The sequence below is a fragment of the Centrocercus urophasianus genome, unplaced genomic scaffold, assembly GCF_019232065.1.
Source record: "Centrocercus urophasianus isolate 14NV4802_14NV808 unplaced genomic scaffold, USGS_Curo_1.0 seq_14, whole genome shotgun sequence".
NCBI lineage: Eukaryota > Metazoa > Chordata > Aves > Galliformes > Phasianidae > Centrocercus > Centrocercus urophasianus.
In genome coordinates, this window is record NW_024884586.1 from 33,995,075 (window position 1) to 34,021,597 (window position 26,523).

Sequence of the window (26,523 nt, forward strand, 5' to 3'; positions counted from 1 at the left end):
CATGATTTGTTTGCTTCTGCAACTTTTCAAATCTTGATAGCCTATTTGTAATGAAAATGACCTCAGACTTTTGATTCTTCTTTTTGAAAGATTTTATGGAATGTAAAGTGAAGCCTTTTTCCAGATTTATTATTTACTGAAGCTTTTAATCTGAATGAGAAAATAAAAGTAGAAATAAATGGAAGTTCTCAAGTTAGTGTGTCATCTTTTCCTTAATAGAGATAAGATATTAAATGAGCTATTAAATATGTAACTTATTACTTTTACTGTTTTTCTCACATGGAAAAGTAATGCGTATTTTCCTGCTAAAGTTTTTTTATTTATTCTTAAAAAAAAGAAAAAAAAAAAAAAAAAAAAAGCAGCTTACTTAGTGAAGACTCTGCGGATTGTTGGATACTGGACTCACTTGCTAAACTGCAAATTAAAATATGCATATTCAAAGAAAATTTCTAATGCATGCAAGAGAGGAAGAATCATAGGCAATTCATATAATGAATTCTCAATTATTTATCACCTGCTCACACTGTATGTTAAGACTGGAGCTGGCGTCATAAGTTGGAAGGCTGGGGAGCTGGAAGCCCTGACCTGCCTTCCTTTTCTAGCTCTGGGCTTTAAATTCCAAACTGTCTGGTCATTCCACCTTGAGGATCGTATTAGCACAGCTGGGTAAGCTTGTGATCATCATTTTATGTAGTCAAATTGGGCTAGAAACTAAACTAAAGCTATTATATATAATTACTGTCATTTCTGATCCAACACAGACTGCTCTGGTTGAGAGTTTTCTCAGCCTCTCTTCTTTTCAGTTTTGGAATAACTACCCATCTCATAGCTTTCTACATAGCACTAGTTAGTATTACTGCTCCAGCAATAATCCACAGATTCAAAGCTAGGAAACAGGGACTGTTTTTCTGCAAATTTTTAAACTGCTTTAGAAGGTGGGTTACAATTTGCTTTAATGTATCAGAGCGCAGGTACTTCAGCAAGAACTGGGGCTTTGCAGATGGCTGTACACAAAGGCTGGCTTAAAAATTCGGACCTAATTCTAGAGCCATTGCACTGACTCCCTTTCATGGTTTACATAAGCACTGACCATGAACTGCCTGCTATCTGTTAACTCTGCAAGTAGGTAAGGAATTGCAGTTAGGTAACACCAATTACTTGGACACTATGTGCTCTATCTGCTATTATTTAGCAAATCATTTGTGTAGTAGGTATGTTCCATAACTAGTTCTGTTTTAGATTTGTTGACGTTCTCTGAAACTATTTCACTTCACAACCAAGTTGTTGTCATGAAGTTTGCTATTTTCGATCTTCATCAGCCGAAGATTTCTTTCTCTTAATACTTAGTTGTCTTTACACTTCACACATCTTGTGCCACCTATGGTTTCTTGTCATATTTGCTGAATTAGTATATTTTTAATCTCTAGCAAATAGCTATGAAGATATATTATATTCCCCGTTCCAACCTATAAATAAATTTATGAGCTGTTTAGTTAAAATACACGGCTAAGTTACTTCATTGTGCTATTTTTGAGATAACAGAAGCCTTATCTAGGAAGTCATAAGTGTAGGGCTATTTCATACTACAGCAACTTTGATAGCAATGGATTCACATATGTTATCCAGAATTTCCATTCTTTTCTGACAGGGTGTAAATTCCAGGCATGTGAATAAAAGATTAATGTGAACTCACTTAGCCCTTATGTAGCTCACTTCACCATGTGGCAAAGATGGAGTTTGAATGTTTGACTTAAAAGCGAGAGATTGAGACGAGACTTACAGCAGAGTTTAAATTCTTTTCTGGGGTATAGGATTGCAGGTTAAGTACTAATCTCTGTGATGATTGGTGTGAGAGGTAAATATGAAGTTGTGAGCCAGCATCTCCTAGATGAACAGGACCAGAGGGATATAAGACGGGTTAAAAGCAAGCCTAGATAGTTGCAAATGGCTTAACCTATGTTTTTTCTTAGCTTCTGGGTTCTAGCAGTCTTCAGGAGAAGTCTTAGGACAGCCTCCCAGTGCAGACCATGATACTGTTAGCACTATTTATGGAGCATGCTGCTGGCTCATGCTCAACTCGGTGTTTACCAGGAGTCCTAGATCTTGTTCTCCAGCATTGCTTTCAAGCTGGGTAGGCCCAGCACATACTGGTGCCTGAGTTTTTCCCCTTCAGGGGCAGGACTTTATGCTTCACCTTGTTGACATTTGTGAGGTTTCTGTCAGCTCATTTCTCCAGCCTGCCAAGATCTGTCCACACTGTTCTACTTTAATACTTCTTAAAATCTATCTGAAACAGAAATTTCTCAGTCATCATTTTTTATTTCCTGAAAGGACTGTAAGTACAGACAGATGTTGAAACACAACAGCAAGGTCAGCATGCTGTAGCTGGTTATTCTTTGCAAACATTTTGCCGAGGATTGTGATCCTAAGAGGAACCAGTTTTACAAAGTGGAGGAGGGAAAAGAAAACTGAGGTACTAAATTTAGGAGAAACATCAATCCATTTTGGATAAACAACCTTTAGGTTCTCTTTGCTTATGCATGTAACATGTATATATGAACACGTTACATATATGAGAAGAAAACAGAAAACATTACTAATGTTTGCTCATTTATTTCATACAAAGTTGTTCTTAGGAGAATCTGTGAGAAATGACTATATTTTTTTCTTGGTTACTCTTCAGACTGTTAGTTGACTATATATTGTATAATATATATTATATAATATGTAACTATATTCCCAGATGTACTGGAAAACAAAAAATGACCTCATTCAGCAATGATCGTTTGTAACTGTAAGTCTAAAGATATTATAGGCTAATTTTCTGAAGCATTTCCTCCTCTTTATTGGAATAGTCAGTCTGTTGGGTATTCATTCTGTTAAAAACTTGGCTGTTGATATATGTCTCCTCTAAATATTACCTGTTTTTCTGAAACCTTCTGCAGATGAGTAAGATATGTCTTTCTATTATCTCCAGAAGTGCAGCCTTATCTGGACTTAAGAAATAACAGTATACCTACCATCCACACATCAGATGTTTGTGAAAAAATGGTGTATTTACTACAAAGCATACAGGGAATTTTATGGAGATAATATGCAATAACTCTTTACTTGAATTTTGGCTGGTGAGCACACTGAGCAAACAAAGATGCATAATGAAACAGGAGTAGGAATAATGTGAGGATGGAAAAGCTGGGAAAATAGAAGATAAGAACAGAATTACTGGAGCAGAGCTGGAGTTATATATGACAATTTAATGTTAAACTGTACTTAACAGAGAATATTAACTTGCAAACTTTTATTTCTATAGGAGGTTTATGGAGACTCATCTAAGAACAATTCCAAGTGAAGCATTTTCCAATCTCCCCAATATCTCTAGAATGTAAGTTCTATTTCTGATATTCTTTTACCACTTTATCAAAAATTTAGATCTGTGAGTTATCATCCAATTGTTCAAAACTAAACAATCTGTAGCAAGGCATACTAGGTTTTCTTGGTTTTTTTTTTAGTTCAAACGACATAGTATATTACTGGTTCAGACTAATTACTTTTTTGTTGTTGTTGTTGTTTCTTTTTTTCTTGCATGATTTATAGTTCATTTCACTGGAGACCCTGTAGCTTTTCTAAAATATGAATGGTTTTCCACAAAAATAATGATACTTGTGTGATGCAAGCGGGACTTCTGTTGTTTCATGTCTTTTGTATATAGAACACATACATGAATACAATCCATAAATGTGGAGGCAGCAGCATCTGTATACTTGCCTCATGTTCACTTTAGTTGCAAGTGGCCACCTGCTCTCAGTGTGCCCTGGTTGTTGACATCAGCAGTTCTGAGACAAAGGTGTACCAAGTTTTTTAGTTTCTCTTTGTGGCTTGCCTGTAATCCCACAATGGCTAATTGATGCAGGGAACTTCTCTGATATCTCCCAGTTCACTCCCTAGAAACATACAGTAATTTGGAAGGGACCTCAGGAAGCCTCTAGTCCAACCACCTGCTCAAAGTTCTGCCAAATATGAAGTCAAACCAAGTTGCTCAGGTCTTTATCCAGCCTGGTGTTCTGAAGTTTCAAGAAGATAATAGAGACTGTATTTACTACTCCAAATATACTTCTTTCTTTTGCTATGTGATTTCTACTGATAGTTTGCATGAATAAACCTTTTTTTCACCCTCTATACTGAATAGAAACAAGATTAGCCTCTTTATGAACCTTGTTTAAACAAGAATTTTAGGGTTAGATTGTTCTTAAGTTCATGCGTATCTGTGTATTCTTGATAGTCAGAAGTAGGGATTTGTTTCCCTTTGCTGCTTTGCAACAGGAATGAAACAGAAAGCATTTCAATGAAATGCTCAAGTGTAAAGCTAATTCCTATCAGAAATGCATCAGTGCACTCAGGTGCATATGCTCCCTTCTGGCAATAACAACATGTAAAAAAATATTTTGTAAGTTATTCAGATGTAATAGAATTTTATTAAAGTTGAAAAATCTTGGTAGAAATACTTGGTAGAAATACTTGTCCCTTCTGACTTCAAACAGGTTGAACATACAGTACTTTTAAGGTTAAAGATAGAGAATTTTTCCTGAGCTCTGAGGAGCTGAAAAGGATATTGTTGATGCTTCGTGTAATATCTGTGAGTACCTCATGGACACCTGATGTGTACCTTCCCGAGCAGTTTTCTCCACAGCTTCTCCATACAAGGTAGCAGCCCTATGCAGAGCATAACATTTCCCTTGTGCTCTGTATCTCTCTATGCAACATAGTGTGTTTTCACATCCTGTGCAAACTGATTCTGTGCAGCACAGGACAGGGGGTGTTGAAGCTAGAAAAAGCAAAGAAAGGTGGAGAAAGGGAGAATGAAGAACAGTGAGAGGTCATTGTTTTTACTGCCACATGTTGTCTGTTTGAAGTCCCGAATTCTCAGGTTTTTTGGAATGCACAATGGTGATAAAAGGTTGTTTATCTGCAAAAAGACCTTCTCCAAAAGAGAAGTTGTGAATTTGGTGTTTAGGTTGGCACTAAATTCATGGTGGATATCAGAGGCATTCTGGAAACCTGCAAGTGAAACACAGCTGGCACAGGGAGGCACTGCTGAGTTATGCCTTCAAAATGGGAATTTAAACGTACTTACTGTCTCTTCCCAGTGTAACATCTTCTGATTATGACTGCTGTAATATTTATTTTTTATGTTCAAATGTGTTGTATGATGTGTTCATCAACCAAATGCAGAAGGACTCTGAACAGTTGCAAGTAAATATTTAAGCACCATTAACGCTTCTTTCTCAGAAGAGATTGAATGTTTGTGCATGCTTGCTGAGTACTGCTCCTAGTGACTACTTATATAATGAGTGATGATGTCATCTAATTAATGTAAACAATTACAAAGCAGAAAAGCAGAGGTCAACATGCCAAGAAAATATGTCATTTCCTTCCTACCTTCACCCTGCAGGTTTGAGATATAAAACTGTAACTCAGGCAGCTCCAAGCCAGCCAACACAGTACAAATGGGACATGTGGACAGGTGGGATATGGTGGCTGGAGGGATTAAGGAAGACAGGAAGAACAGCCCCTGCTTCTCTTCTGTCTCCTCTCATACATGACAGATAGGTGTCATCCTGCCTGCCTGGTACTGCCATCAGTACTATGGGGCACACAAAAATAGTGCTTTCTAATTTCCAGAACCAGCTGCTTGGCATGAGGATTTTGTTTGCTTGTTCTCTATTTTTCATTTGATTTTATGTCAAGCTAATTTATATATAGCTGTTTGCTACACACTACCTATCTTTTGGTATGTTAAAATGTAGGCTCTGCTAAAATCAAATAATTCATTTTCCTGTGAAAAGTGGAAATACATTTTCTTAAGTAGTAGATATGCAGTGCTTCTAAAAGGATTAAATTAAAGCATCTCAAGTAAGCATCTAATTCTGCAGTATTCAATCACAGAGCTACAGCCTGGAAATACTTTCTTTATTATATTCTTCTTTTATTTTCTTCCTTCATTTTGGAAGAACCAAATGGCTTTTTGGAAATAATATTACTGAGAAAAGAGAATCTGCTGGTTGCACAATCTTTACCAGTTACTTTTCTGATATCTTTTCAAATACTGCAGAATACATTTTCAATTACCAATAAAAAGTACATCTCCTCTTAGAAAAGTAGAAATTAGTTCTGCCTTGCTCCAGAGTAGACATAAATTCCATTGGAACAGTTAATGGTATTAGTAATCTTCTGGTTGTCAGAGCACAAGCTGATTACAAAGTGTTGTTTCCAATTTTTTAAAAACATTTTAGTTATTTTCAAAATATCCACGGAAAGAAGTTGAAATTTAATTTCTGTATCATTTCCACAACAACAACAACAACAACAAAAAAGAATCTGATCTGTAATTTCTTGCAAGACAAAGTCCTTCTGATTTAAAAGATTGTATTTGTATTTCATATTTACTATTAACACTGATAATACTATCGACATTTTAATTACTTATTAATTTTAAAGATCTATAAATTAGAAATATATTTAATATAATTAGAAAATGTAAACCAAGCACAGGAATACAGCATTTAAATGTTATTCCAGGACTGATCAATTTTCAAACTAAGAGATATTTTGAATGACATAATTAGGTGATGTTACCCAAATAATTAAGGTCAGTGTGACTTTGAAAATTTGAATTTGCTAGTTGTATTGCAACTTTACTCACACTTCAAAACGTTTAACAGACTAATTTCACTATTACCTTCCTAGTGGTGGTGGGGAGACTCAGTAGGGCTAGTTTCTCATATTCAGTGTAAGTGCTACTCAGTTTAACCATATGTATTTCTTAAGCTTGTGGTATTTTTTTCTTGTTGTTTTGCTTTGCTTTGGTGCCACATTGCTCTTTATTCTCTTTATGACATTCTCTTCATGGCTAAAGGTTTTTTCCAAATTCATATCACAGCATTTTTTTTTCCCCTCAACAACAACAAAGTATTACTTGCTCTATGACAAAGAATTTGTGACAGTTGTTGCAGTGATAACCCAAAATCCAACTTTGTGTCTTTCCTTTTTTTTTTTCTTGGATATACATAAATCTGCCAATTTACCTGACAGCTAAGTCTTCTTGACGAACACCATAGTGATCTTCATTGGGAAAAGGAAAGAAAAAGAATTCTGAAATGTGAAATCTTCTTATTTGCTGCTTAGCAGCATTGTTATGCAGTTGCGATTTAGCGGTAATACAGCAAATTTAAATGTTAAAAGTTCTTCTGCCTGCCAACATCAGTGCTGCCTCCCTTGGCAGGTGGCACAGGGTGAAGAGAAAAACTGTCTCGCTTGGCACTGGCCATGGTTTGCCAAGGTCTGTGACTTGTTTCTTTTTCTGTTTGCTGGTTTTTAGTTATATCTCCATAGATGAAACACTTCGGAGTCTGGAGGCCCATTCCTTCAACAGCTTGAGTAAAGTCACTCACATGTAAGTACTGTAATTAAATAAAAGTAAATAAATGAATGCAGTGATAAAATACATTTGAGGTTGTGTGGAGGAATGTGTATGTTGATGTATGAATTGTCATTCCTTTCTACTTTGTAGCTAAATATTCCTCTTCTTATTTCGTAACATGCAAGCTCTCATTCAATGTCAAGTTTAAATAAACTGGTAGCTCAGAAGCTTATCTTCAATTCCTGAAAAAAAATCCAGAACTAGTAATCAAACCAATTGTATGTAAGCACCTAGAATATTATAAAACAAAATATTAAACTATATGGATTTAAGAACAAATAAGGTCAGGCCATCTAATTTCCTCTGCAACAGGAAGGTGTCAAAATTACAGTACTAGTGCTTTTGGCAATATATTTTGTGATAGTAGCAATAAGGAAACTGACAGAACAAGACCTAGCTAGAATGGTACTAGAGAGGATAAACAAATTGGTAGAATAGCTGCATTTGGAGAGTTACAGTCTTTCAGCATTACCCTGTATAATAAGAATGTAATTAATTAAAGGGGGTTTCATTGGATCCAGCTTGCATCTGGCACTCTTCCATGTTTCCATTACTGATTCAAATCAGGGCATGAAAAACATGCCAATATCAGTAAGTTCAGATGAGTTATAGTTCAGCATATTTCAGAGAAGCTTTTTGTATGTAAAGATTCCATGGGAGACTATGAGTGCAAAAAACATCTGAAAGACTTTTGTGTTCAGGAAAACATGACAGAGGAAGATATATCTTAAATGTATATAAATGTGTTTTGAGGGATGAAACTACAATCCATTTTTCATTGTTGTTTGACAAAGCAATACTTACAATAAAATCAAATTAAAGTTTAAGAAAACTTTCTTATGGTTGGCACAAGTAAACACTATATTTGCTTTCATAGGAAAGGTGCCTCCTTTAGGGCTGTGTAATCAGAAAACATATAGGTCTATTTAATCTTTACTCAGAGAAAGAAATTGAACTAAGTGATCTCTTAACACTGCTCTATTTCCTATACTTTTTTCCCCCATTTATTTTACACCATGAAATGGAAAGGTTAATAAGAATAAAGGGGATAATATCATTACTGTTGTCATATATAGGGAGCAACTAATACCATAAAACTGAAGTGCTTCCCCTAAGAATATCTGATAAATTGAACTAGGAGCAAAATCTAGGATCCTGAGACTTACTTTACTCCAATAACATGCTCCTATATTATAGCTGAAATAGCATCACTGGAAGTCTTTGGTCTAGTAATAGTATTTATCTTTGCTTTGAATGCAGTCCCTTCTGTACGTAGTTTTTCCAGGGCTGTCTACCTCATATTTTCCCGTTCTGATTCACAGTTGTTTTGTCTTTAGGATTTCTTGTTCAACAAAAATAAGCTTTTAATGAAACATTTTCTGGCATCACATTTTATAAACAGTGAATTAAGTATTTGGCACTACAACCACATATTACTCATGTGGTAGTTGTCTTGTGGTTCACATTTTAGAAGAAATAGAAGGTTCTGCAATAAAGTTAGATGACCCAAGAGCATGTTATGATCTTCAGTTTCTATGTTAGAATCAAAGTAAAGACTGGACAGGAAAAATCTCCCTCAGGATATTAATTAATAACACAAAGATGCTCTCCATCAAAGGGTAATGCAGCATAAGCTTTTGAATATAAACTATGTTTCCATAAATTACTCATTTTGAAGCGTGTGACTATTTTACAGGACTGGTGGATGGAGCTATAGAGTTGTCAATGCCTCCTATAGCACATGAAGGCTCTTCTAGAAACTACCTGCTATTCTTCAGAATGCTTCAGAGTGGAGCACTGGCTTGCTGAAATGCATTATATCCACACCTGCCATATAGGCCTTCCAAGCATGTGTAATCATATTCATACACTTGAGAAACCCATTATGCTGTCTTGGTATATCATGGTGTGTCATGCAATCTGCATGCTTCTATGTCACAGCTCCTCCCTGTCTTCCAAAAGTCAGGCCAGAGCACACCAGCAGGGTTGATACCACCACATTATCACATCTAGGTCAAACCCACAGCCTACCATTCTGCAGCCTGTCTAGGAGTCAGAGGATCTCAATGGCATCTACAGCTACTGCACATATGGCACAGGTCCTTCAGGAGGGCATGGTGGGGAGAGGTTTTTGCTTTGGTTATTTAGGTTTAACGAAGGGCTCTTTATATTTCTCACAAAGAAATACCACACAGAAAATACAAATAGACAAGATATATTGATAGATTTTTTTTGCTGTTGTTTTTTCCTATGAAAGAATCAGAACAACTTCTCAAGACAAGACACTGGAACTCTTTGCTCACAAAAGCTATAGGCAAAGCCCAAATATTCACTAGTCCATCTCTACTACTCAAAAGCATGCACTTTTAAAAATCTGTTTGGATGAAAGCCATGCACATTATTTAATCAGAGGACACCCAGACATCTGGAAAACCAGGCAGTTGCATATAAGAGAGAAGAGAAAGCTATTTATAGATTTCACTGTTTTTCTGAATTGTTTCTATAACAAATCATAGTCTGATTTGTTAACGCTTTTTGTTGATGGGTTTAATTTACTTTCCAAACAACAAGATTATTCGGGGATAAATGTTATGTTTTGCTGTACATTTGTTTAATGTTCTCCACTTACATAGTTATTTTGAAAGTATTATTGCCGGATAAAGATTATCATAGATTGTTTTAAAGAAGTTTGAAGTAACTAACAGTTTTGAAAATAAGTCATTTCACAGAGCTTACCTTTCACAGGATCAATTTTTCATGGAGTTTTCATAGAGTGCAGTTTTATGTAAATAATCTTTTTTACACCAATTTAAGCTTATACATACTGTTTAATTTTTAAAAGATTTGTTTTTCTACAAAACTTCTTATAAGAAAATTTAGTGTTTATGGAAGGAAAGCACTAATCGCTTCGGCTTGAGTCAAATGTCATATGAATAGGCATCCTGTGTTCATCACCATTCTGTCTGCCAAGCCTGCTGGTGTGCCTCAGTTTTGAACTTCAGCACTCTATTTTTTTCCAGTCCACATTCAGTTCTTCCTATGTGCCTCTGTCAATGGTTTACGGGCTGGTTTAGCCCAGTTCCATGACTAGCAGGGCGGAGGGATTTCACAAAATCTGCACCTTCAGAAAAGGAAAACAGGGGACCCCAAAATAATTAAAAACAGCAGCAATGATCTGAGGAAAAACAAATTTACTAAATATAGTATCGGAATGCAAGATAACACACTATAATACAACATAATTAGAATTGAAGCCAATAAATCAAATATACTGAGAGAGTGTCCAAAAGGTGGAAAGGCCTCACAATAACACTGAGGTGAGATGCACAGTGTGGTTGAGCAGCAAAGAGGAGAGCCGATGAAGAAGAGCACGTCAGGTGACCTTGCCAGGGGTTATATCTCCTCTCTGACCACAAAGCCCCCTGGGTTCTTCTCCTCCAGGCAGGAGCCCGGAACTTGAGCATTAACAGTTTAACTCCCAGTGCACTGCATGACGTTACGATAACCAAAAATCATAAAACCATGACAGCCTCTATCATGACTTTCTGCATGTATGCATCTCTTAGGTCCCATGTTACCTTAAGAGAAACCTCTGAGCCTATATTATATCTAAGCTGAAACTTCTCCCGCGCTGAGCAAGTTTTGCAAACTAAGAGTACATATCATCTCCTGCAATTTCATGAGCTGGATCTCATTTCAAATGAAAGTCTTCGTAAAATTCACACTATACTAAGATTAAAATCAGGGCTAAGACTTTGTGTTGATATTTTCCCCAATTACGTTAAGTTGATCTCACAACGTATTCCAGCTTGCTGTTTTTGTCGCTACTGTTTCTAAGTATGGTTGTGAGACAAATTTATCACGTTTAACAATTCAGGACTGCCTTTCACATGCAGTCACAAAACTGTGCTTTCTAGATGCAAACGCAAAAGAGTCTATGTCGCTGCGTAATCTTACTAGCAATCTGTAACTTGATGGCATTAGAATAAGGAGCTTTTGTAATTAGGTCTTCGTTTCCCAGAAAAACACTCTAAGAAAAGAAATATTTACTCTTTCTTTTCAAACCCTCTGTGTCTCTGCTCACGCTCCTCTCTCCCTCATTTCTCCCCACTCCTCCATACTACAAACACTCTCTCCTCTTGAACAACTATGTGAGAAGCCCTTTGAGAGTGTGGGAATACAGCCAAAGATTGTGGATCAAGTGGCTTACCTTTGTATATGCAACACCACTTCAAGAGCTGGAGGGACTACTTCACATCTCTGTGCAGAGTGGGTGCAGGGGCACTTCTGCACATGGACAGCCATGGAGCCAGGTCCTGGGATATGGGGTGCAGAAAGGAGAGGTGGTTTTATGACAACATCTGAGGGGTAACTGGAGAGGAGGAGGGAAGAGCTGGCCCTAATAGGAAACTGAATGAAGGGAAGGGTTATATAGCTGCAATGAATTTTAGGACACCGGAGAAAGTGTTGTGTGGAAAAATCTTAAAAGTGATGTCTGCAGGTAGAGGATAGACTGGCTAGAGCCTGAACCAATTTTCTAGTGTTAGCAGTGCCAAAACTTGACAGGTGGAAAGCCACAGAGAGCTGCTCTTAGTGGGTCTGCATCTTCACTGCAGGGGGAGGGGAAAACACGGACAAGCGCAGGAGGCCATGGTATTCATTAGCAAAGTAAATGTAAGGAAGCAGGGAAAATTCACAAGTTATTACTAGAAAAAGAAAGCAGCTGATTTAAAATGTTTCAGAATTGCTGAGCTAGACATCCTTATTGTTCATACATAGCAAACATAGTGGGATTATATTGACATTCTGGTCAGATTTAGAATATCTGGGTTCTGGTCTCAAGCAAAACTCAGGGATGTGTCAATACTGCAAGGCACATCTGAAAGACATGTCTGGTAAACGAATTTTAGAAGTCACTTACATTAATATTTTTGCTTTTTTAATATTACTAAATGTATACAATATAAGAAGTAGCTGACTGAGCTTTCAAGAGTTTGCTTTGTAAATGTACGGCTCATTATGTTAATTCATCACAGTAATAACTGAGTAATTATCAGTTTCATTTTAAGACTCATTTCAATTTGGAACTAAATATTCACATATGTCCCTAAACAGAAAAGTACTGTTTATAGTTATTTATAAATATTGACAAAAGATTTTAAGTGTATCACTAAGTAATTTTCTCTGCACATCTGTTCCTGCTGCTCTAAAGTTTTTAAAGTAATTTCCATAAAAAGCAAAACTCAGGTACAATTCACACACAGTAAAATTTTCATTTTGATTGTGAACCTAGAACATTTTTAAATACTACCTTTTTTTTTTTTTCAATCCTTTATAAGTAATATTTAAGCCAAAACATTCTTTTGATTACAAATTTGAATACTGCTGTCTTATAACAGTTTGGCACCTCTGAATATACTACTTATGACTGATTCATGTACAATAAATCAAAATCCATCTTGTGTATCACTGTGCTATTAACTGATGTGATTAGAACTATTAAAATACCTTTCCTCCTTTTGAGCTCACTTCATAGGTTCCAATACTGATGGAGCTACAGATATCCTTTAAATCTGAGATTTTTAGGGAGGATTCTATCCAGTGCTGAGATACGTGATGACAGTTTCACGGATGGATCTGACTTTAAAGTTGTCTCTTTTTCAATTTATCCCTGGCGTCTTTTTCATTTTATCCCTGGCAGTGTTCAAGAGGCGCTACGAGGATGAGGAGCTATGAGATGTGGTTTAGTAGCTTGTGGTAGCAATGGTAATGGGAGTACGATTGGATTAGATGATCTTCTAGGTCCTTTCTAACCTTGTGATTCCATGATTCTATGAATATAAGAATATGAATATGGTATATGAAATGAGAGTCCACATACTTAGTCAGTTACATTTGCCTGGACTAGGAGCAGAGAAATCTGGATTTCTCTCCTAGCTTTTTCTTAAGATTAACAATCAATTTGCCAAATCACCTTTTTTTCTTTCACCTCTCTCATCCACTTTGTCATCAATTTTTGAAAAGAGACTTCTAGGCAACTGGTTGCCTGCTCTTGATTTAGGTAGCACTTGCCCACAATAGGGCTTTTCCTCCCTCCCTTTTGGACCACAAGAAACCTCCTGAATACAATGTGTAGGATGAAATGGAATTATAAATACATTATATTTTAAAGCACATTTCTTCCCTAATCTCTGCATCATCAATTCAAGAAACCGGAACAGCAAGGGCATAAACCTTTTCCCATTCTTCATTGTATGTAATGATTTGCTTGAGTTCTTTAAGCTTTTCTCTGATTAATGGGCCAACTGTCTCATCTGGCAATTCTGAATCTTTTATTCTCCTTTGTCATTTCCCTTTGTCAACCACCACTTGCTCTCTCATGGCCTAGTAACTTAATAAAATCTGATTGAATCTCATTTGATTATTTTGTGCTCCCAATTTTAGTACCATCTGCAGATTTCAAATTGTTACTTTTAATACCCTCATCCAAATCATTTATGCAGAGTACTATGAATAGCAAAACCCGAGGACTCTGTGGCAATACAACGTATTATCCATTTCCAGACTAAATATTGATCTCTCCCCGCAATACGTTTGGTCCACAACAAAGGAATATGTAGCCATGAAGCTCCTGACTTCAGTTTTTTAAATGTAGCAGTGATGGAAAAAACACGTCAAAGTTTACGGAGAAAATTCCACTGTTGGGAATATGATTGCTACATAACTATTGAAGTAATTTGAGAGAAGCAAGAGACTGACATAGATTTCTTATAACAAAAACAATACTGTTAAAGAAGTTAACAGACATGAAAAATACTCAGCACTATAATAGCAGTAGCATAACTATTAACTATATCAGTTCAACACGCAAATAGAATGTAAGTCCTTGTTTCCTTATAATGTAGATGCAGTAAGAACAGAAGGCTTGGAAGATGGAGCAGAAACTCTCTCTGTAAGGAAGAATATAGAGAGGCTGAAGTCTTCCACATGTTGATATATCAATTGTCTGATGCTTCTTTTCCCACTTTTATTTCTCAGAATATTTGGCTAGCTTTATTCTGTGCTTGGGTTACTTGATGTTAGCGCATGGCAAATTAAATACTACCAGTTTCTACTGTGTCTATACTGAGTAGCACCACTTTTTGGACTGATGTAAGACTAGAATATCGTGCATAGATACTGCAGCACCATGCCACGGATACTTGTCTTCTGTAAAATTTCTCTATGTAAGTAACAAAATGTCCTGAGAGTCTAAGAGCTGTCCTGAGACTGGTCATTCATGGGAGACATGTCTCTGATAGGTAGAGAAGAAAAGCATCTGTGATCCAGACCAACTTAAGGAGAAAAAGAGAAGCTAGTTTAAATTGTATTTTGCACAGTCTTAGCTTTTCAAAGGTGCCTTTCACTCCAGCTACAGTTCTGGGTGCTGCAATAAGTAACATATAAATTCACACATGGAAATCCCACTCCTACTTCCCTAGGGAAGTTACTGCATTCATATTTGTCTAATGTGTTTTAAAAGTTTAAACTCTATATTGACTTGTATTAATCGTGCAGACACTCAAATTAAGTTACCAGGCAGGAGGTTTACTCAGCAATAGTAACAGTGGCACTGATGTAGCCTTATGCAAACTTTATTACTGTTTTTAATTTTTTTCTTTTTAAATTAATTTTTTTTCTTTTTACTCAAATTTACAAAGTACCATTCCTATGTTCTCTAAGAGCCCTAATCATAGGGAAATGGCTGAGGTTCTATAAGCAAACGTCAAATTTTCTGAAAGTAGTTCCCTGAAATTTAATTTTAATATTCCTGGTTTCTATTATAAAAAATACATGTTATGGTAACATTCCCTCATCCCTCTTTTTTTTCTTGCAGTGAAATTCGAAATCTTAGAAACTTGGATTACATAGATCCAGATGCCTTTAAGAACCTTCCACTGTTGAAATACCTGTAAGTATTTGGGACCTGCAAGTACTTGGCCTCACAGACATCTCTCTAAATTCTTTACACAATAGTGGTTTCTTTGCATTTCATTTTGGAACTGGTTGTAACACTTTCCCTACTGCTTTACTTTAAGGACAAAAAAAATCAGCTAGAATAGGGGCTGAGACTTTGACTATATTTACAAGGAAATCTTTTAGAAACTCATTGCTAACTTTGCTATTCCTCTGATCCATTAAATGTCTGTAATACATAAATGTTTGCTGTGATCCACTACATGTAAAACTCTGTCTTCTCTGTTTTAGCGGCATTTTCAATACTGGACTCAAAGTATTTCCTGACCTCACTAAAATTTCTTCATCTGATGTGAACTTTTTACTGTAAGTACCTATTCTCACAGCCACGTAGAATACTGCCACCCTAGATCCCAAGAAAACCTATAGTGAAGACTTCAATTTTAGAGAAAGTTAGAAAATAAGTATGTCAAAATACTGTTCCTCAAATTGTAGTTCAATTATTCTTAGTATCAAATTTGGAAAATGTCAGGTCATCCTGCACTGTGTATTTGAACTGAATGAGACATACACATAATTGCATTTCTCTTCAATTAGCTACATCCCAAAATACACAATTTTTACAGTCCAGCACATCCACTCTTCATCCTGTGAGCCTGCCTGCACTGCTGTAATTCAGGTTGTTGCATCTTAGTGCTACAGGACTCTTGTTTTATTACGAGGAATCAGGTGGTGGTTGGTTGTTAATGAGTTGCTAATGACAGGGTGTAAAAGCACTGGATATCTTTGGAAGGTGGTGGTAGTAGCTCCCACATACCAGTGATCCCATTGGTAAACTCCCATCCTCAGCTTATGGGCTCCATTAGTTCTAAACATCATAACCTTGTTTCAGAACAATAGTAAGCAACACTTCTCCCCTTCCTAACATTACAGTGACACTTCAGAGTCCATCACCTTTCCCCTCAACATATGTAGCTGTAGCACACTGAGAGAATTGCTGGTGGATGTCCAGCACGAGCAGCTGCAGAAGCCTCCAAGATGGCCTTTCACACCCATGGTGATTGGCATAGTGCCAGCATCATCTATGCCTCTAACTAGCATAAGTACTCTGAACTCCTTTCTTTTCTCTGTCCAGGCACTTTCCCTCCACTTATTAAGTACTTGTGTCACTTTCGCATACTTCTCACTGTGGAGGAAAACAAGTCTTCTGTTTGTTACTAAAACAGCCTCCCAATACCAAGCTAATGTAGAAAAGCCTTGCACCTAAAAATCCATAAACAAAGAACCACATATTTCCTGAAAACTACTATTTGGCTACACTACAAGCAGGCACTGTTAAGAGAGAGGACTGCTTATTTCCCTTCAGTCACTCACCTTATTTCACAGCAGATGCTTACGATGCCATCTCTTAGAATCACAACACAGCTCCATATGAACACATACTTTGCCTAAATTTACTTGTGCAGTCACACTACAAGCACAACTCTACTACCCCATTAAAGAAACCAGGCAGCAGGAATTACCTATTTTTAAGCAAGCATTCCTGTGAGAGTCCTCATTAACTACAGTCCTCAGCTGGAAAGAATTGTCCTATTAGCAGCTTTGCTAATTTAGTTGAGTTTGCTCACATGATGCATTTCTATGTCACAGTAAAAGCATTCTCCTTTTCTTGCAACTTAAAAAAAAAAAGGTTTACTTTAGCTTAAAGGACCCCCTCTTTTCTTTTTTTCTTCTTTCCTTTTTCTCATGGAACAAACTGCAGAACAGCTTGGAGACAAAGAAAGGGAATACAAATGTGGTGGAGGTTTTGTGCCTCCCTCCTTTTTTATCCTTAAAGCTATTTCAGAAACAAACACTACTGCCGTGAAAACAGGTGTTTCTTTGCATTCAAAAAAGCAAAGCCTATATCTGTCTCTGTACACTAACTTGCAATTAAAGCCCAAAATCAGGGTTGCAATCAAGCTAAGGAAGAGCAGCTAAGACAAAGACTTGTAGGCTGACACAAAGTAAAAGTATCTTAGTCACTGTTTAGTGGTAGCAGTCTGCATATCACACAGCATTCAGCTGGAATAGGCTTGACTGTTGAATGGACTAAGTAAAAGTTAAAACCGTGATGTACTATTCTGGAAAGGAATTTACAAAGGCTTGATTAATGGTCTGACCTGGATGTTGATTCAATACTGATAAATGGTGTTCCTAATCAATCTGGAAAGAATGAAACGCAGGGCAGCCAAGATGATTAGAGGACTGAAACACCTCTCCTATAAGGAGAGGCTAAGATCTGGAACTGTTCAGCCTGGGGAAGATGAGGCTGGGGGAATCTTATCAATGCGTATAAGTACCTGAACTGGGGATGCAAAGAAGATGAAGCTAGTTTCTTTTCAGTGGTGCCTAGTGCTAGGATAAAAGGCCATATATACAAAATGGAACACAGTATGTTCTAACTGAAAATCAGAAAGCACTTCACTTTGTGGGTGGCTGAGCACTAGCACAAGTAGCATAACTAATTGTTACATTACTATTCACCTTCATGATTGTCCTGGTTTCAGCAAATATATTTTCTTCTTAGCTGGTGTGGTACTGTGTTGTGGGTTTAGAATGAGAATGATATTGATAGCACACCAAAGTTTTAGTTTACTGCTGAGCAGTGTTTGCATGCAACCAAGGAAATTTTACCTTCTCACACTGTTAGTGAGGGGCTGGGGGTGCACAAGAAGCTGGGAGTGGACAGAACCTGGATAGCTGGCACAAACTGGACAAAGGAATGTCCCATACCATTATAGTGACATGCTAAATTATAAAACTGTGTGTGTGTGGGTGGGGGGTTACATTTCCTCTGGGACTGGCTGGGCACCAGACAGCTAGTGGTGATCAGTTGTGTTGTGCATCAAAATATTTTGCTGCTTTTTTGGGTTTTGTGTGTTCATTTTAACTTTTTTTTTTTTCTTTTTTCCTTTTCCTTATTAACTGCACTTATCTCAAACAATGAGTTTTCTCACTTTTCTCATTTTTGAATCTGTTCCCCACCCCATGGCAGGGGAGAGAGCAAATGGTTATGTGGTGCTGTGGGTATTTCTTAAGGCTGCAGAGTGGGAATTAAGTTTTTAAGAAATAACAGATATTGAAACACTCATTTGGACAACAGTTGAGAAAATTCATTAAGTTAAATCAGACAGTAAAATTTTATTTCACTTTCTTTAGAAGCAGTTCTATAAGGGAAAATGCTTCTGTCTGTTATATTGTATTCTCTGATGTTTTACCTAAGCATAGCTAAACAGCAAGATCTCATCTCGAAAGTCACTTGAGCTAACTCAGTTGACATTGCAGCATGATTCACTTTGCAAATTATCTGGATTTTGGGAGAATGAATTTGTCTTTGCTGTTCACCACAGAAATCATGCAGGCTGGCACATCTCACCAGGACTATAAAACCCATTGACTTTGCAAGCTCACGTCTTGGATGCTGAAACATCCTTGATTCTTAATCATCCCAGCTTGCCTCTTACAGCTGTAGGTGTAACTAAACAATAATTCTACACTTTTATTTATTACCAAGGCAGAGAAAAATGAATGATAGAACTGTTATGGAGAAGCTCTGTTAGGCAGATGTTTGACTGTGATGTTTCTTCTCCTTTTTCAGTGAAATTGCAGACAATCCCTTCATGACTTCAGTGCCTGCAAATGCTTTCCACGGGCTCTGTAATGAATCTCTAACTCTGTAAGTTCTTCCAGCTTAACCCAAAAAGGCAATCACCTTGCCTTAATCCGTCAAGCATTTGGTACTATATTAAAAAAAAAACAACTCAGTTGTACTTTCCAGTAGTTTATAATGGAGAAACATCATAGGCATTATATGTAGTATCCATACTTCTAGAAGTTCAGACAGGCATTATTGTAAAACGGTATCCATACTGCAATTTATTATTTCCTTAATTTGACCTTGCAGAATTTTATTTCTTTGTTTGTATCTTGGAAGCAGGAAAGGTATGGCAAAATGTTTTTGTCTAGTTCTATATTTACTGCACAAAGAAGTAAAAGACAGCATACCTGCCACGTGGTATTCTTAATTTGGCTACATTTAGGAAAGCTGCTGGCATCTGCTCAATCTTGCACTACAATTGTTACTTCTTCAAGACACTGAAATTAACTCACTCATAAACACGCAGTTGCAAATAAAAATGATAAATAAGGTAATAGGTATTTCATTACCAAAGCATCCCAAAATACACTAATTCTTTTTTTTTTTTTTTTTTTTTTTTTTTTTTGCAGCAAACTCTACAATAATGGTTTTACCAGCATCCAAGGCCATGCTTTTAATGGGACAAATCTGGATGCTATGTAAGTACCAGATAATCTCTTCTTTTAAAAGAAAAGAGAAAGATACTAATTTCAGCCAGCAATAAAAATATAGGTATTTTGACATCTTTTGCAGAGCACTTCGATTTTATATACATATATTTATAGTTCAGAAATAAAATCATAGCAGGTGATTCTAGTATGAATTTTGTTTAATTTTCTGACCTGAAGCTACAATGAAATGTCTTTTGGTCAAAAAGATTTCAAAGACAATTGAAATCTTACAAGGCAGTTTACTTTAGTAAGTGTAATATTAGTAATGGTAGCAATGACATTTCACAGAAATCTCTTACCTGAAGGAAAAAAAAAAAAAAAAGGCAACTGGGAGGAACCAGGCACTCGACCTAAAAATGAAAGATATGCCTGTCCAAAGCAAAAAGCAATTATTTCAGCTTTCTCTTCACCTTCTTACTGTAGTTTCTGGAAAACTACTACTTATCAACTGAATATACTTTTCACATCCTTCTCAAAATGGTCTGTTCACATGGAACAAATCTAGAAAGGTTTTGGAAGCTTCATTTGCTTTGGCAGAGCTTACTCAGCTGGAGTCTGGTTATCAAAATATCTCACAAGTTAAAGAAATTTCTTCATTGTGAACTCTTAAGTTAACTGTAGAGGCATGAGGATACAGAAAATTTTCCTACTTCTTTATTTTAAATAGGTTTAGAGTTCTATAAAAATTCTGAAAGATCATCTTTCGCACGGGCTGAATCTTTGCAAACTGCCTCTTTCTCCCTTAATGCTTATCTGGACTTCTTGAAACCTAAAGAATTGGAGTAGATCTTATTTTCTTCACATGAATTCAGTCATTCAACTTCTGTATGAAAAAGAAAATCTTTTCTTGATGACACAGTGTTTGATATTAATGTCCACAGAAATCACAAGAAATAAAATACATCTAAATGAATGTGGCATCTCGACTAAATCCAAGCTTCATATGCAATTCTTAATACTTCTCTGTTAGCCAATTGAAAAACTGTGTAGCTCTTCAGCTTCTCATATACTGATGAAACACATTTTAAATATGACTCTATAGGAGTTTGTTTGTTTTTTCCTTCTCTGATACTGTGCAAATGCTTCTGGCCTCACTGGAATTTTTGTCATTACTGAGGAATTAAAGTGGAAATGTAGTTCTACATGATTCAGAGTCTGTGGCATTCTGCTTTATTTGACTGGGTAGGAGAAGGAGAATACATGTATAAGTTTCTGCAAATACAGCTTATTTTCTTTCAGTAAAAGTTTATAATCAATATTGTTTTAGTGAATTTTTCCAGAGGCTGTTTATGATGTACTAGTTAAAATTACTTATATAAATAAATAGAAAATAAAAAAAAGGCTTACCTTCAGGGCTTTGCCTATCAGAAGTAAAAATTGTTCATAACAACAAAGAGTTTTCTTGTAATTAAATCATATAAGATTTACCTGGAGCAAAGCACAGCTCCAGATTTACAAGGCAAACTATGGAGCAGAACATCAGTGGTGAAGTCTTTATCTGTTTGATAAACTATATTGAAATTTCTAAACTAATTTTCTTAAGTAGTTTGATTAACATGTGCTAAAGTATAATTCTGTTAAGTGCACGGGTGGAGATTTGTTGTTTCTAGTAGCAGCATTAAGTTAATGCAAAAGGCAAATATTTCATTTTCTTTATTCTGACGCTTTTAATTTGAACTCTCATTTATCTGGCAATGCACAGGAAAGAAAGGACCTGTTTTTCTCTGGGTCTGATCCAGGGCCCTCCGGACTAGATGAAATTAGGAGCAAAAAGAAAAAGAGGAGAAAAACAGTGAGGGAAAGATTTTCATGGGTTTCGAGTAATTACTTCAAAGAACAGAACAAGCAAAAAAAAGGATAACAATAGAAAACAAAATTTCATTTTTGATGAATCATTCAAATATTCCACATGCTATCTATAAATAGTAAAAAAAAATTGGGAATCGAAGAAGATACCTGCTATCATGTGGTTTGCCTTTCACCCAGTCTTGCAGTACTGAAAGACATAATGCAGGGAGGTTGAAAACAACACAGATGTAAGCGTGGAGTTGTGCATAAGTGATCGCCATGTTAAGCAATAGTGCTACCTATGAAGTTTTCTCATTCAACAAGAATCTGTGTTTATAGCAAACCGTGATGTCTTCGTACAGGTTTTATAATGGTAGGAATGTACAAGAACATGAATGAAGAGGTGAACTGTACTTTTACTGAACATTGTCCATCTGAAAGTTGAATCTCTCCACCAAAAACAACATTTAATCCTGACACTTCTGCAGAATTCTGCAAAGTGGTGCTCCTGCAACTATGTTTATTTCTGTAAGGAAATTGATGAGGAAAGAAGTTCCTTAAGAATATAGTTACAGTGAATGGCAAAATGCATGAGATGAGCTTTTACAGAGCTAAATTACTGAAATGGTGAGTGTGCAATTTCAAAATCTAATTACAAAAATAACTCCAAAAGGATGTATTTATTTTGGTATACGCTGCCAGGGATAATTTTTAATGCTTGGTCAAGCTCAGAGACAAGATAAACAACAGTGTAGTAGAAGCACATGATGAATCCTTAACATTGCTCACATCTTTTGCAGACTCTCCATTTCTTCAACTTCCAATTAATAAACAAATGGGATATTTAATTAGACTAATGCATTACATGTCCAGAGCCTGTTTAATGGCAGATATAAGAACTAGTTTTTACAATAGGGATGGCGAAACACTGGAACAGATTGCCAGAGAGATGGAGTATGTTCTGTCTCTGGAGATATTCAAGGTCAGGTTGGACAGGGCTCTGAGCAACACGATGGAGCTGTAGGTGTCCCTGCTCTCTGCAGGGAGTTGGACTAAATGATCTGCAATTGTTGCTTTCAACTCAAATGATTCTATAATTATATGATTCTGCAAGCTTCAAAAGCTAAACTCAAGAGTTGCTTTTCCTCAGGTGGACTATCTAACTTGTGGCTTTATGAAGTATGTGTTGATAATGACTGAATATTCATATATTTGTCATTTCGTTTATAGCACAGTTAAACCATCACCTTATCCTACTCTATATTCCTGCACACTTTGCACTGTGATGTTAATGTTTTTCTGATTGCCTTTCATTAACTCTTCAAACTGATCATTATTCTAGTGTCCCCACTGAGGACAGACATTCTCAGTCTTTCAATGTTTGTTTTGACACTATCACTATTTGACAAGTACCATATTGTGCTTTCCTTTTCTGCACTGCATTTAAATAACATTCCATACCATTAAGCCATGCATAAAAGTGAGATTAAAGGTGCTTTTGTAAGGAGTTATGTTAGCTATACATAAAATTTCTTTGTCAAATGACTGTTTATCACAGTCTTTTTTTTTTTTTCTGTTTATAAGAAGTACCTATCAGAGTAAAAGATTAAACTGAAATCAATTATCGTCAGGAAATTATATGCTCTGATGAGCCTGAGACGTGTGTGAAAACTGGCAAATAACACTGCAGCCTCTCCTTGTTAATGTATGGTTATGAACTTCCCCTAAGCTCCCACTGGACCACTTCCATTCGTCAATTTGAAGATTTTTATCACATATGTGAACTATAAAATTTCAGGTTTATCACTGTGTTATTCAAGTTAGTGATAGGACCAGGGGGAATGGCTTCAAGCTACGGCAGGGGAGATTCAGGCTGGACATTAGGAAGTATTACTTTTCAGAAAGGGTGGTCAGGCACTGGAACGGACTGCCCAGGGAGGTGGTGGAATCACCGAGCCTGGGGGTGTTCAAGGAAAGACTGGATGTTGTGTTGAGGGACATGGTTTAGTAGGAGCTATTGGGAATAGGTGAACGGTTGGACTGGGTGATCTTTTAGGTCTTTTCCAACCTTGGTGATTCTAAATTGGTATACATCTTCTAAATTGGTAAGTGTCAGGGGAAAATATTTCACAGCTGGACAAGTAATTTATCTGGCTGTGTAATAATATCTAGTTATCAATTCAGACAGTTTAATTAGATCAGGCAGGATTTTGTGTCCTTCAGAACCATTGGATCATTCTTAGCTCTTGCTCTGTTTTTGGTTTTCTTATTCACTTGGTGATAAAATCTTGAAATTTGCAAAATGAAGCAACAGCTCAAAACAAAGATTGTCATTTACAGACTTTGAGTTCTTCTCAAAAACTACAGACGTAAGGTGATACTATAATACTTCACATATTTAAAGAAACAAAGTTTATTTCAAACAGCAATAGATGAGGAGAAAGAATAAGCTATTTTTCTCTGTAAGAAGCAAGGCTTTAGGCATTGGCATTGTCCAGTGAATAACATGCCAGAAATTTTATTCTGGCATGGCTCTGTAAGATTCTATTTTGAATAACCCAGCTGAAGAGCATTTACTTCTGCTCATTTCTCACTATGGTGATCAATGTGAGCTTGTATACAACAAATGTTTTGGAAAAACTGCCAGTGACTTCAACCAGGATGGGATTAAAAGCTTTATTTTATTTTTTTTTTAATTTTTTTTTTCTTCAAAACAAAAAACAATTGCACTGACTTTATTACTTTTACAGCTTAACCCCCAGTTCACCTATCTCAATTTAGAAGATTCTCCCAGCACAGAGGTAAAATGGTGATCCTTCTGCACTTCTCTGAGTTGGCTGACTAATTTCAAATGGTGTTTTTATTACTGAGGTTAGAGTTAAGAAAGGTTTGACAGGTCATGTACCTCCTCCGCTGATTGGCACAATGGGCATAGCATTTTCATTGACATCCTCTGAGAGCAGGGGTTACAAGCTTTCTTTTATACTTTTTTGCTTTCCTAGCTACATCACAAGCTAACTTGAAAAAGTTTATAGTAGTTACAGTACCCAGCATCCTGACATCAACTGCATCATTGGCAATTTTCTCTGCTTTTCTCTGTCCTTTTAAACATGACCTCCACAAGGCAGATTGTTTGCTGTCCTTGCAAGGTTTCTGTTCTTCATTTGGCTTTAAGAGGAGCAATGTTTTACAGTTATCACATCATGTCATATTATTCTTCGTCATTCTTCATCAAGACCTCCACCAGCCTTTGTTGGCAATATGTCAAGGAATGCTTTTACTTGTTCATTCTGAGTGACCCACTATTGTTGCCAACCCAAGCTATCTGTAATAATGTGGTCTGGGGCTGTTGTTGTTGCTCCTAGACTGCCATCTCATGTTTTAATCTGTGTTTTGCTATTCGTGCCTTTACTTTTCCCATTATACAGAAATTTGAAAAAAAAGGAAACCTATTTTGAATATAAAGGGGAGAGTCAGTTGCCTTAGGCACCATGTTCCTTCAGGGCCTTTACAGTGTTGATCATTTTGCCTTCTTTCATTAAGGGGATTATTCATTCCCCCCTGACAACTTTCCTTAGCAATTCTCTACATTCTTCTCCTTAATGAGTCATATTGCATTTCTGCCCCGAAGCTCAGTCCTGCAGCATTTTACCATCTACACTGCTGTCTTAGTTCAAACTTCTCTCAAAGGTCTTGCCTTAGCACAGCACAGGAACAAGATGCTTGAATTGTTGGGTATCACTGCTTATATAGTGCCCCTTAGCCAAGAGAGCTGCATACTTGCTCCTTCCTCCTCAGGGACAACTATATCTGGTAAATGACTCTCACTGCCATCACAGGACTCCAGTTTCCAATGAAATTAAGTTATCAAACATGACTATATTTGATGTCTGCAAGCTACTCCACTGGTAAACTTTGAGATAGATCTTGACTGAACCAAGTAAAAATAACACAGGTCTTGACTGCTTGCTGAGGGAAGGAGTCATCACAGTGAAGTCCTATCCACATCCCTGTGTATGTGTGCAGTGTGTATGTACATATAAACACATACATATCTATATGTATGTATATATCACAACCTAATCTTCAGTCTCTTTTCATTACTTAGCAAATTCAGCGTGTCCTGTCTATGTTTACAAGATCTGGCTGCTTATAGGTTAGTCCTGGCTAACCAAGGAGATGGCATGAAGTACAACCTCATCAAGGAAATTAATGCACTTTGATATTTTGAGGAGTACATTTTAGCTGAACATTTACTCCAAAACCACATTTTTGTTCTAACCCTATGTCAAATGTATCCAACTCACACAGAAGATGGCATCATAAAATACATGATGAAATAAAAATAATGCTTGTTTTTCCATTTCACCATGTTCTGTGTATATCTGCTCTTTGCAGAATTTCATAGAAGTGGTCAGTGCTCTACATCCACTGTGCCTCCAGCACAAAAGCAAGATGCCTGTGCTTCTGCTGTTTACTGAATTTATGTTTTCTCTCTGTAGACCTGCAACTGTGGATTTACCAAAACCAATTATTTTTCTCCTAGTTTCTTCCACAAAAACTCCATAAACTGTCTTGGGCCATTGAGAACAAAAGTCTCAGAAATAAATGTGTAGCCTTGCAATTACAGTTTGCAATTTGACTAAATTACCTGCAATCCGTATAGAAGGGCTGCTCCAAAACTAATGCCCTATTTTATTACATTGGCCAACAATGTTGGAAGTGTATGTGGGTGTTAGGGCAGTAGAGGTCGAACCTTCCTTCCACTGTTCTGATGGCAGGAGGGCAGTCTGACAAAACAGTGTCTGACACGGAAATCCAGATGGAGCAAATACGAGTCATTTAGTTCCTCCATTCAGAAAAATGGCACCCACTGACAGTCATTGCCACTTGCTGAACATTGATGGAGACCAAACAATGGGTGTAAGCACAACGAGGCAGTGTTTCAGTAG

The 26,523-nt window shown here is 36.7% G+C and overlaps 1 protein-coding gene across 1 annotated transcript in view; it reads left to right on the forward strand.

Annotated features, from left to right (window-relative positions):
* TSHR (thyroid stimulating hormone receptor) overlaps positions 1 to 26,523 on the forward strand; it is a 45,826-nt gene that overhangs the window by 8,934 nt on the left and 10,369 nt on the right. Inside the window, exons 2-7 of the mRNA XM_042814083.1 lie at positions 3,311 to 3,382; positions 7,376 to 7,450; positions 15,354 to 15,428; positions 15,725 to 15,799; positions 19,074 to 19,151; positions 19,703 to 19,771. Coding sequence (XP_042670017.1) covers positions 3,311 to 3,382; positions 7,376 to 7,450; positions 15,354 to 15,428; positions 15,725 to 15,799; positions 19,074 to 19,151; positions 19,703 to 19,771 — 444 coding nt within the window. The remainder of the gene's footprint in view (positions 1 to 3,310; positions 3,383 to 7,375; positions 7,451 to 15,353; positions 15,429 to 15,724; positions 15,800 to 19,073; positions 19,152 to 19,702; positions 19,772 to 26,523) is intronic.